At 33.6% G+C, this 12,995-nt stretch overlaps 1 protein-coding gene across 16 annotated transcripts in view; it reads right to left on the minus strand.

The window, feature by feature from the left end:
* MYCBP2 (MYC binding protein 2) overlaps positions 1-12,995 on the minus strand; it is a 199,575-nt gene that overhangs the window by 52,686 nt on the left and 133,894 nt on the right. For 11 of the 16 annotated variants that reach the window (XM_042806211.1, XM_042806215.1, XM_042806218.1 and 8 more), the window contains 4 exons: positions 7,957-8,031; positions 5,567-5,791; positions 4,516-4,648; positions 477-602 (listed from right to left, as the gene is read on the minus strand). In XM_042806211.1, coding sequence (XP_042662145.1) covers positions 477-602; positions 4,516-4,648; positions 5,567-5,791; positions 7,957-8,031 — 559 coding nt within the window. The remainder of the gene's footprint in view (positions 1-476; positions 603-4,515; positions 4,649-5,566; positions 5,792-7,956; positions 8,032-12,995) is intronic. The other 5 variants (XM_042806222.1, XM_042806219.1, XM_042806214.1 and 2 more) reach the window with 2 other exon arrangements.

The raw sequence follows: 12,995 nt of genomic DNA on the forward strand, positions 1-12,995 counted from the left end.
AGTGACTGGAAGGTAACTTCAAGTTCACAACTTAAATCTCAAACGGTATCTTTTATTTTGTCATCCCATTAGAGGCAGTTAAAAAACATCAGGATAAGAGAAGTATTTACAAATGTTTGCAATCATTTTAAAACGCATGATCTCTAAATCAAATAATTTTTGTATCTTATTTTACAAATATGTATTTTTCATTTCTGCATTATAGTTTTGTGCCTAACACTATAGAAAGCCTCAACTGTAATTTGTAAATCTTTCATGATCCTTTTTATATAGACTACTTAAACTGAGTGAAATTAAAGCAGAGAAAAAAGTAGTTAACTACAGGTTCTGTAAAACACCTTGCAATTCACTGCACTACTGCTTATGTCTTTTGGAGAACATCTGATGGTGCCTAAAACAGTAGGAAATGAGTAATAAAACTGTAAACACAGTTAAGAAAAACCATAATTTTTTAAAATGTGAGTGTAAAAACATACCTTTGTTATTTCCAAGGCCATAATCAAAACCTTGTCCATTACTACAGCTTGACCCCTTAGTGAAAGCTTGTATTGAAAAAGGACTTGGGGGAGGAGTCTGAACATTTTGATCTAGAAGGACTTGCTCTGTAAAAAAAACACATCACTTCAGAATTAGACCTTGGTAGAAACTGATTTACATTGGAAAGATGAGTCACAAGGCAAAGGAGTGATTTTTTTCCACAGATAGCACTCTTTCACTCTACTCAGTTCTCTTCAAAAAGAAAAGCACATGTCTCTTGTTTAGAGCTCATGCTCTAAAAATATAAAGATGAAGGACTTAATACCATGCAGACTGTTCTTATGTTTGACTGAGATGCTGCCAGCTTTGCTGTAATATGTCACTTAGGAACAGTCTTGACACTGTTTTTCAGTAACATCACAACATTCAATGTTTCTTCTTTGGACAGCAATTCTTAAATTCATTTGACAAAGCAGGGTGGAGAAAGGATAGTTTTCAGAGTGGCAAACTCAGAGCCAATATATTTTTAATCCTAGCTATACCCTATTAATTCATGACACATAGGACATTTTTTTCCCCCAACAGATTTATTCATATCTGTTACCAAGTACTATAGTTTTGCTTTCTGTATGATACTAAAAAAAAATTCAATCAAAACCAACCCGGGGTCTTCCAGAATATCCGTAACAACAGAAGAGACAAGATAAATGAGAGACAGAATCCATTTGACTATTTAGATTTAGGGAGACACTGCGGACTTAATGTGGTCAGAAGTACTATTCCAAGTGATGATCTTTCAAGAGTCTTTTTTAGACAATTGCATTTCAGGCCAAAATTGCTTTTCAGAGTACAAACTTTACATAACACACATATTCAAATTTAAAAAACAATATTGTTAGGGAGAAATTTGGAAATTTAAACTCAGTTTAAAAAACAAAGAATCTAGAATTTTCTCAGAGGCAACTCTAGATCTTGTTGCAGTTCTTCAGCTAAAGTGTCTGGAAACTGCCTTCAGAGTTGGGCATTCAGTACAACTTTTGCTTTGTCTCCAACAGAAATCTTACTACTTTCTGAGAATTTACTTATCATTTAATCAAAGAATGAAAATAGAAAAGCAATCTGTAAGACTGTAATCTTTATGGATAAAAATATTGACAGTTGCAGATCTAGTTGGAGCTCCTCCAAAGCCTTATTATTTCCCTCCAGCTAAAGCATTAAAACTGATGACAAAGAGTATCCCTAATTCATTTCACAGCAAATAAAAGCAATTAGTTTAAACAATCTTCAGATGTGGCTTAAGTGCATTAGTTTTACTTGGCACTGAGATGGACTAGGAACATAGAATAGGTTGAAATATCTCAATAATCGCACTGGTAACTACTTAAACTGCTTTAGCTAGATGCACAAGACATCTATCTTCACACTACTTATAAAAACATAGACTCATCTATGAAAAGAGTAAAGCCAGGCATGTTGAGGCAGAGGATTCACATGAGAAAGTTTCTAAGATGGTACCCCTACGCGCTGGATTGTGAAAATCCTACCACCAAGTTTTGTCCTCAAAGCCAGGAGCTTACATTTCTATTTTACTGTCAGAACAATGATATTCCTGAAGATGTCCTTCAATAACAGTATATAAGTACCAAGAATCTGAAAACAGACCTTCAAACAAGGGTGTTGTTTAAATTTTCCAAATTTGGGAATTCTTTCTTAAAGCACAGATATACCTTGAGAAATTACAGAAAAGATGAAATGATACATATATTACTAAAGCTGGAAAAGACTACTTAAAATACACAAAATATTGTCAAGTGACAAGAGGTTATATCTATTCCTTAAAATAAGTGCTCCTGAATGAAAATTTTTGCACACTGCTGAATTTATTAACTTCAGAGAAATTATTTTCTACTGGAAAAGCCAACGGTCTCATACTAGGATAGAAAATGACAAAGTTAACAACCCTATTATTGAATGCATGTGCTTGCAACAGTAAGGTCTTGTTCCAATTCACGAATACTTAGTTTCTAGAAGCTGCTTGGGCTTTCTGAGCACCTCAGAACTTGACATTTTCAGACATAACTAAAAATGAGAGAATCTATGACTTCAAAAAATATACTATGCTAATTTAACATTATTTTTTTTTCATAATTCACGCATTTTGTGAAAAACTCCTGGTTATTCCCCTTCACAGAATGTTTTACACCTTGAAGACAAGTAGCAACAGACTACAACAAATATTTATGTATTATCAAGGAATTACTTTGTTTTAATACGGTAATGTGATCATAATTTTTAGAGTATCTAGGTGTGAAATAATTTTCAGCACAAAATGTCAAAACCAGAAAATGGGCAAAGAGTCTGTTATACTAAACAAGTAAGAGGCTGACAATAAGTACTACCTAACAACGCAAGCAGAATATGACTGCTGAGGTGAAAGGTTTTCATGAAGACATCTCTTGTAAAGCAGATGCATTAGAGCCATAAATGGAGTGGGAAGATAATAAATTGAAAATGTCTAGATTTATTCAGAAAACAGAGGAATATGTTGGAGAAAAAAAAAAAAAAAGGGTGGCTTGAAAAAATTAACTCTGCAAGCACGTTATAAAAAAACAGCCTCTAGGGAACCCCAAGAAAATCTTGTTAATGGAAGAACCTTAAATGTTTCTCTCTGAGAATACCTATGACAAAATTGTGCTAATGAAGATCCATAATAATTTTTAGTAGACATTGGAAAGACAAGAGTGACACACTGGACAGCTGGGATGCTGTGTCCAGTTTCAGGCTTCCTATCAGTAAACAGACTGAAATGAGTTCAGCAGAGGACACCAAGACAGTCAGGGCAATAGAGCACAGATCATCTAAGGAGAGGCTGAGACATCTGGGTCTGTTCAGTCTTAAAAAGAGAAAGGTAGGGCAAGATCTTATTGCTCTCTTCGACTACCTAACCAAAGGGTTCAGGGAATATGAAGCCAGACTGATCTCAGAGGTTCACAGTGATAGGACAAGAGACAATAAACAGCAGCTGCAGCGTGGGAAACTGTGATTACGTATTAGGAAATTTTTCCACCATGAAGGTGACTCAATCACTGGTATAGGTTGTCCAGAGAGGCTGGAAATAGAAGTTGACTAGACAAGGACCTGACCAACCTGATCTACCTGAATTTGCACTGACAGAGAGGTTGGATAGATGATCTCCTCCAGAAGTATAAATACTGACAGATCACTCCCCGTCTCATTTTTAAAGTGAATATAACTAGCCCACAATCTTGCACAGGAGAACTCATCCAGATGGACTGGGACTATCTGTTAAGGAAATAACAGTTTCAGAATATCTCAAGGTATTCATATGAAGCATTTAGGGTGAAAGGAAGATATTTTAGATCAGTAATGATAGCCTGTTTGGATCAACAAGAAGAATGATTAGGGGATGGGGGGAAGCAATAAAAACCTTTGTGTACTAACATTTTGATTATGTTTTCTTTTATTATTTCTAGGTCTTTATCCAATCTGAACATGAATTATCAGGACAGAAATTCTGCATTTTAAGAGAATGCAATTATACTTTGCTGACTAGAATAATTAACTAACTTGATGTTAATTTTAAATACAGTGTTAAAAAATGTTAACAGGTTTTTAACAGGATGCTGTGTGACAGAATTAACAAACTTAACAAAATCAAAAGAAACATAAATAATTAATCTGCTCTGCTTTTCACAGAGGTACAAAATAGACTAAAGAAAGCAAAAAAAAATGCACAATTACTTATTCAAAAATTATCCCTGTAGCTAAAAGGACAGTTAAAATTCTGATCCATAACTGGTACAGAAGACAACATGGGGAAATATTTTAACTGTTCTTTTAAAAAGCATTTAAAGAATGTTTATAAAGAACTTTGAAGTCCAACTGTGTAAAGTAACTCAAATGAAGAAGTGTAAATTAATGTTATACCTCTTTAAAACTCCATTCCTTCTTTATTTGTCCTGTTTAGGTTGCTTATTTTTTCCTAAGTTATTTTAAAAAAACAAAACAACAACTTGCCATCTTCGTGTCGGAGGTACTGGTTTCCACCTCTGTCTCTAGCTAACGACCATGCCTCGCCTTCATCACTTTCACAGAATTCTACCATGCTGTTCTTATCCATTTGCACCCACGTACCTTCTGAATTAGTCACCTGATGCACACACATAAAAAAGCACAATTTATTGACTTCAGATAATTCAGTAGCAAGATTCAGCAACTTATTATAGTATCTGAAACACACACTCATTCCAATCTTCATATTATAAAGCAAATGTAAAATAAAAAGTTTCTTAAATTAAGGCCACAGGCTGAGGCAGACCGAAGTACCAAAACCATTTATGGCACGTTTACAGTTGGGAGTATTTCCAAAAATCTTAGACCTGTTTATGTTCAGAAGCAGCAAAACACCAACACCACAACTTTAAAGCATCCAAACAAGCCTAAATAAAAACTTGAAGGAGATATTCACCAAAATATGCTTTTGTATTCGTGCAGAATAGAAATATGCACAGTAGAATTATAATACCAAATTATATATGAAAAGTTTGTACGAGTACTACTTTTGTTCCTGACATATTTAGGAAATAGCATGACACACTTCATCCTTAAGCCCTTCTTAACCATAAACCACCACAGCTGTACAACCAGGAACAGTAACAACAGTTCAGCAACTGAACAAATGAATACAATCCATACAGAGAAACAGAGTAATTTGTTAACTGGTTAGGTCCTAGAAAAACATTTTTTCAATAGAACAAAATTATTTCCAATAATATGACAAAAAGTAGAACAAGAAACATAATTTTGTAAGGGATATTTTAACAGAAATATATAAGCAAGCATGTGTAACTGCAGTACAATTTTAACATTATTCCAATCAATGCACACATGTGAAAGGCAAAAGACATAATTGCATTAGTATTTATAATATAAACCAAGTTCAAAGATTAGTACTTATCATGAGGGTTGGAAAAGCAAACCTGTACAGGGGCAGATTCTTTTGTTGCGTATACTACTGTTATATACTGGTATCTATGAAGACATGAACTGAAGCTACAAGGATCCATACCTCGCCCACTGCCTTGACTTTGTTTCCCAGAACTAACATTCCAATTGGGATACCTCTAAGGTTAGGGCAGCTTCTGATGTTGTGACCTGACGGGCCAGTCTTCACTACCTTGTACACTCCAGGTCCACCTCGAAGGAATGGCATATCTTGTTCTTGCATCACTGCTTCCTGTGGGCAGTGTGAATTTAGGTCTTTGAAAAAATCATCAGTATTAGACCTAGATTCCTGAGAAATTAAAAAAAAAAAAAGGCAAAACAGAACAGAATAAAACCTATTAATAAGACCTTTGAACTCTTTAGATAAATATTTCAAGACTACAGTAGCTAAATTTCAAAACTGAAATAGATATTAGTTACATTGCTAATTTTAGTGTGCAATGATAAACAACTAAGTGCTAGTAAATTGCACATTCATTGAAGTCACCATATTATTCTTGAAACAGAAATGTTATAAATGTAACCATTTATATAAAAAGGAATATCTCACATCTACCATTAGCAACAAATTATTTACTCTAACTGCTTTCACTACACCTCGTTTCTTACTGACATTTATCAGGATACACACTCATTCCTCCTGCTGTATTTATGAAATTTTGTGGAAAAGTCTAGGACTATGTAAAGGCAATTTGAATATTATTGCTTTCCAAATGATTGTGTCTTTTTTGATTTCACATTTAGAATACATTGTTAATTTAGAGTAAAGGTAAAATTATGACAAAGAGTAACAGCAACACCATAGATTCTTAAATGCACATGTAAATATTAGTGTGCATTTATTATTTTCACTATGACAATAAAAATGTCCTGCAAACTTATTTCACCTGGTACCAATTACAGATGAAATATATACCCAAATCTGAAATGAGAAAACACTTTTTTGAGTTTCCTATCAAGAAAAATTAGTAGTTATCAAAAGAAGAGAAATACTAGCATAGATTTTTCAGCCAGCCATAGCTTAATAAAAAGGCTATTGTACAGAAAAATATGAAGGACAGGAGTAACGTAATGCACATTTATATCAGAAGAAAGCATGTGAGAAGCAGGAGTGAGCTCTATTACGCTCATAATGTAAGTCATAGCTGCTTTTAAAAGAACAACTGAAAGTTAGGAACTAAGTAATGGCCTATGGGATGAAGCCAGTGGTTCACCTAGTCCAGTATATCGTGTTCAGCAATGGCAACAGGAGATGCTCTATGGAAGTAGCATACAAGTTTTTATTAGTGATCTGTCCCTTATATATCAACAGCATTTAAAATATTTTTATTATGGCTATTAGAAGGTATACTGTATTTTTTTTAGTGTTTATTTATGAATCTGATTTCTGCAAATTTGTTTAATTTCTTCTGACTGTGCTGATACTTTCTGCCTTCACAATCTTCTGTGACAACATTTCCAGGTGTTCACTTCCTGCTGTGTAAAACAATACTTCCTTTTATCACTTTTAAACCAAACTTCTGATTATGTTATTTTCTTTATAATTAATGCAATTCCCTGTGATCTCTTTAATTATCATATTTTCAGCTTTTTGGTACAGAATTCTGTGCACTATGTCCAGACTAATACAACAGTCTTTCCAAGAAGCCTTTATACAAAAATGAATCTGTTCTGTAAATACATAACTTTCAAAGCAAGTTAATGCAAGCTGAGGTAAACTGGTTCAGGGAAAAAAAAAATCTGTACGTTTTAACAACAATTTAAACATCCAGATCTTGATATAAAAATAATAACGTTTGCTTTTTTGGGGGGGAAAAGGGTTCAGTGGAAAACCAAGTTTTTATATCTCTAAGTCAACATATACACCACTGAGTGTCATCTTCATTATAAAGTTCATATGAAAAAAACATGATCTCCAAATCACTACAAGGCTGCAAAGAGATTTAGACAAGCAATGCTGTAGAAAACTTAAACTGCTTAACTGTACATAACATAACTTGTTCCTATAATTATATAATAAAAAAAAAATTACTAAGAATGGGCTGTATATTTATTAACCATTTGTGGCTTTACTCATACAAATATCTTATTACATGCTGTAACTTCATGTGTACTCTCCAATAACAGAAAAAAATTTACTAGTACATTTTATATCAAAAAGAAAACGAAAGCCTTTATTATGTTACTAGGCCATCTCTCTGAATTTCTAATTTGGTTCCTTAAAAGACAAGAGTGCTACCTATGAATTAATGAAAATTCAATAATCTGCCCTGGTATTTTTTTCTCATCCTCAAGGGAGAGACACAGATACAGCATTCCATGCAAATCTGCTATTTCCTGTAAAAAATAATTCAAAGTAAAACAGACTTCAAAGAATATTTAGCATAAAGTTGAGTCATAAGGTACAATCTGAAAACATGAGATACAGGTGACTGTTCCTGTCATTTAACTCACCTTAGGGGGTAAAGCTTTGGAAGTCCATGAAAAAAAGTCCAAATCCCTTACTCCTTGGCTAGCATTAAAGACATTCTAAGCAACAAAGTTTAAAAAAAAAAGACATATATCAACAAAGAAATGGGAACAAATAAACACTGGAGGAAGAAGCTTGAGGTACTATAATGCAAACTTGCTCCACAAGTAAATTTACTAGTAGAATGTTTTGCAGAAGGGGAAAGTTTTGTTTTCCTAATCAAGTCACCTGAGTCCATTGCTCACCATGGCAAATCATCCATTAAACAAAAACAGTTTAATATGTCAAAAGCTCGAAATGGATGTAGTGTGTCATGCCATTTACTGAAATTGAGAGCCAGACATTTCTTACAAAGCTTGAGACTTTGTGCACAGAAAAATCCCACACTTCTGTTACAATGAACCAGTAGTTGGACCCACCACAAACCAGTTTTATAGCAAGACAGTCTGCTGTTCTGAAAAGTAATTTCAACTATTTCAAGATAACTGCACATGGACTTTTAGTCACCAAGTCAAAACTGAAAAGATGCAGAAGGACTAAGCTCACTATTGTTGAAAGCAATTCACTTGCACAGAATGATTTCACCAGATTGCAAATCAAAATTGCACTCTTTACCAAAGCCAAAGATTTCGGAGTGCTGTAAGGAGAATGATCGCTAAGATTTCATTAGGTTTACGAGATATACAATACATTTGCTAGTTTGTTATAAATTATCACAAACCAAATAGAGGTCCCAGAGAAATCACTAATTTCATAACCAATTGTCCATACTATGGAAATGAGCACTGCTGTTCTGTATTTTTTTTCCTCACACACAACAGCTAGGACAGCCTTTTTTTAATCATTACAAAACATGAAAAAGAAGCCATCTTTTCTCCATAAACTGGTTTCTACTAATTTAAAATAAATTTTCACTGTTCCTGTTAAATGAAAGAATTAATAGTACATATATAGTAGTATTAATAATCAGTATTTATGACAGAATCCCTTTGTCAAAGCAACCATTTTATCAATATGAACAAAGGTGTGAAATCTTATTTCCCATCCCGATCGGGGAACCAAGTGAAATCCCTGGACAAAAGAACATTAAAATTTAGCAATAGTTAAAGAAAAGGCAATTAATCCCTTTAGCAGAAAGAAGCACAAAACACTCTTGGCATGCCTCCTCTGTATTCCTTGAAAAAACATTAACATGTTAAAAGTAAATCCATGCTTCTGCCTCATGATAGAAGCAAATCATCCAGCTATATACTGTTTGTAGAACTTCTGCTTACATCAAGTTTCAGTAACACAAATGATCTGTAATTTTGACAAAAGCAGGGAAATTGGCAAACACCAGCATTTCTCTAGAATTTAGTACCTCTAACAAGAATTGCAAGAGGTACCAAAGCACTAGTAAGGTATGTTTTGGGGCACTGGGGAAGGTAGGGAGGGTGTTAGATAGGAAGACTGGCAAAGTAAAGGCTTAGCAATTTGATGTAAAACTATGACAACTATAGAAAGTCTACATCTGCCTAATGAGAGTGTACTTTACAAGCATCCAATGTAGTTTAAACAACTATTACTTTGCAGCATATCTCATATTTTGTGATGGACTTGTACTGTACAGACAAGCATGGACCATCCATACCTAAAATGTTTAAGTATCATTTCAAAGATCTATTTTTATATAGCTATAAAGCTACATGTGAAAACACACAAAAGAAACCAACAGCAGTGAAGCAGGACAACGCTGGCTTAGCAACACTGAGAAGATCAAACTTGCAGCTCTCCTTCACTCTGGGAGCTTTAGAGCTTCCTGGCTATCAGCAAACTGTACACCAGCTCAGATGAATAGATCAGGCATGCATTTAAGAATAGTTTTCATTCCGAAGAAACTGCTACATACAAGCTTTATATTTAGTCCTTCTGCTACCATCTGTAGGTTTAGTTCAGTTTTTCAAGTTTTCCCTTCCAGAAACTAAAAATAATTCCAGGAATCCGTACTGTTTTCCAATAAATTTTCAGAAATAAAAAAATTAAATATAAATTACTTCAATTTTCCACCAAAAATTAGCAGACAATGAAGCAGCATTTAAAAATCTCAATTATTACTCTTTTTCAAAGCTAAGGCTTATCTTAAACAACCATCTCGACATTGTACCCAACAGTCTTACTCTCCAATTGCCTTTCATCGTTTCTAAAATGATGGTAGAATTCTCTTCTGAATGTCCTTCAACGTTTACACAGAACATGCAGCTTTCTGAGGTTCTGTGATCAAACACTGCAGTCTACATACTAATTTTAGTTCTTTATTCCACTACAATAACGTTTGAAAAATTTGCAGTTTCTCAATCCTACTTGCCTATGGTGGTTGGGGAATGTAATAATGTAACTGGGCAGCAGGGTACAATATTCCTTATAATAAAGTTTTACATTTAAAATGAAGTAACAAAACCATATTTAGAATGACTTTTAAAAAGTCAAGTTCCAGAGCTTATCCAAGATAAAATTCTATTTCTTCCTAGTGTGTACTGTTTTATGGTTTAAGTACCTTTCTACTAAGTACTGTGTGTAAGCATGAATACATAACTGTCTGCATAAGGAACTTAACAAGTATTTTTTCAAAAACAGTTAACTGAATTTCATGAGACAGGGAAAAGTAACTACCAAAATCGGAAGCGGCCTATCCAAAATAGCAATCTGTTAAGACTCATACTCTCATCCAATACCACCATCTATTAAATGATCTCATAATTATAGTCTCATGATCAGATTACCTACAATGGATTGGATGTACAATTTTACATCAATGGCTATGCAGCAGTTTCTTGTGAAAGGACAAGAGCAACAAAAGAAACAGATTCAACTACACAGATTTCCTAAGAAGGTAAATGACCATGGCTCAAATAAATAGTCTGGTAACTACATTGGATCTCTGCTTTCCTACGATCATTTTACCATTAAAATCAATAGCTTTGATCAAAATACACTGGAACAGGGTATTTAGGAGACCTAAGATACAAAATGTTTGCTTTATCATAAAAATATCTAGTTAATATCGATAAACAAATATAAAATGTAGATACAGTATATATGTCAAGAGGACAAGAGGCCAAAATTAACACTGCTGAAACTCTCTATTGTTTTCTCTTTGTCCAATGTTCAACTAATGCAGTGATGAAGCAGATAATTAAAGCTTTCTTTTAAAAAATACACTTTTTACATATTTTACATAACACTGAGAGATTTTATTTATTTAAGGGATGATTACAAAAAGCCTGTATATTTAAATGTGACCAAGTAATGTAATCGAACTTGAGAAGTCTGCATACTAATGAACTGAAGAAAAATGGAGTCTAATAAAAGAAATGTGACATTCATTTGAATGGAGAATACAATGGCTAATTCAGCCACTTGATTTTCTATTTGTATTTTCAGTCACACAAGAGACTTTTCCAGTCTCTTTCCTTCTTCTGAAACCAATACGGGTAAAACAGCTTTAGATTCCAAAAGTCTTGTATATTAACAGATTTTTTGATTACATTCTGCTTATCATGCCATTTAGCTACCTAAATCAACAGAAAAGGATGAGCAGATATGAATTATTTCACCATTTTAATCTACAGAACCCTTAGCATTTATTACTTAATTGAACACCTTTTGCCACAGGAGTCATTCACCTCTGGAGGACTGCACTGATAAAATTTGACAGCTTACAAATACAGTTCTCTTCTTGGATGATTCGGAGAAAACAAAGAGATATATTTTTGAATACTCTCAACTTACTAATCACCTTAAAAGAGATTTTAATTGAAGACTTTCTACCAGGAAAGCAGTATCACAATGTAATCAAGATTTATCAGGAAAAAGTTTTAAGCTGAGCTACAAAAATCAGCAGCTTACAGAAGAGTTTACTGAATTTCATCAGGTTGTGTTTTGAATAATCCCGGAATAGCATGCAGTAAAGACTAAGGCACTGAAAAGTAAGCCACTGAACCTTGACTTTTATTTTGTGGTCTTTAAAAAAGAAAGATAATGTTAGAGACCATTTTTTCCTTTTTCCTTTTATGCATCAAACCAACAAATCTTAATGCTTAAATATGGTCATAATGAAATTAAATAGTTTCAGGACGTGCTATGTCCTTTAAAAAATTTGGAAATATGAGAGGTGTGCAAAGAAACCTTCCATCTGAAACTAGCTCAAAACACACCTCTTATTATACATAGCTACACTGTTGCAATAGTTCCTTTTGTAAGACTTTTTCTGTGTTGGCCACTGTCTGCTTACTGATCAGAAGCTAAGAAAGCATGAGACTTCTACCTTGTGTCACTGAAGATGTAATGTAACTGGTTACTTAAATGAAATTTAGAGACATCTACCAGCTCCTAATAGTCTAAATGATATAAAAACTAATTCACAGCACTGTTTTAAGAAAAAAAAATGATACTTTATCTGAATTTTACAGAAGCAGAGTGTGAAATGTATTATAATTAAATGCTGTTCTTCACATCTCACTGTACCTGGCCTATTCTAATGAAATTTGAATTCTCAAGATTGAGAATTCATCTTGAACTCATCAAGACTGAATGTTCAGCTATTTATTTATGACAGCCGTTTCCTTTCAAGATTTTCTCAGGAAGTACAGGGTATGTTCTTCTCTAGAAATAAGTGAGTAGCAGAGCCTTCTGATATATACCAACCGGTAACTGGCAATTCTTGCTAACCACATACATGACTGCTGAGCAAAAAACTATTCCCTTCAGCAAGTAAAAAAGTATTAGAAATTGTTAAACTAAAAAACCAAAACAAAATAAAATCTAACAGTATAATACTCATATAGATTTACAATATTACTGAAGTTAACTACTTATTCAAGGTGAATTCACTGTTAGCATAGGTGAACAGGTAAAATTCAACTGCTGCATACAAATATTAAGGTTTTGTGAAAATACAATATAGCAACTTTCTAATGAGTATCAATTTCTAAGGCCAAACATACAAGCAAGACTAAAGCTTAAATTTTTTCAGTGTTTTCAAATA

The sequence above is a fragment of the Tyto alba genome, unplaced genomic scaffold (assembly GCF_018691265.1).
Source record: "Tyto alba isolate M040663 unplaced genomic scaffold, T.alba_DEE_v4.0 Super-Scaffold_45, whole genome shotgun sequence".
NCBI lineage: Eukaryota > Metazoa > Chordata > Aves > Strigiformes > Tytonidae > Tyto > Tyto alba.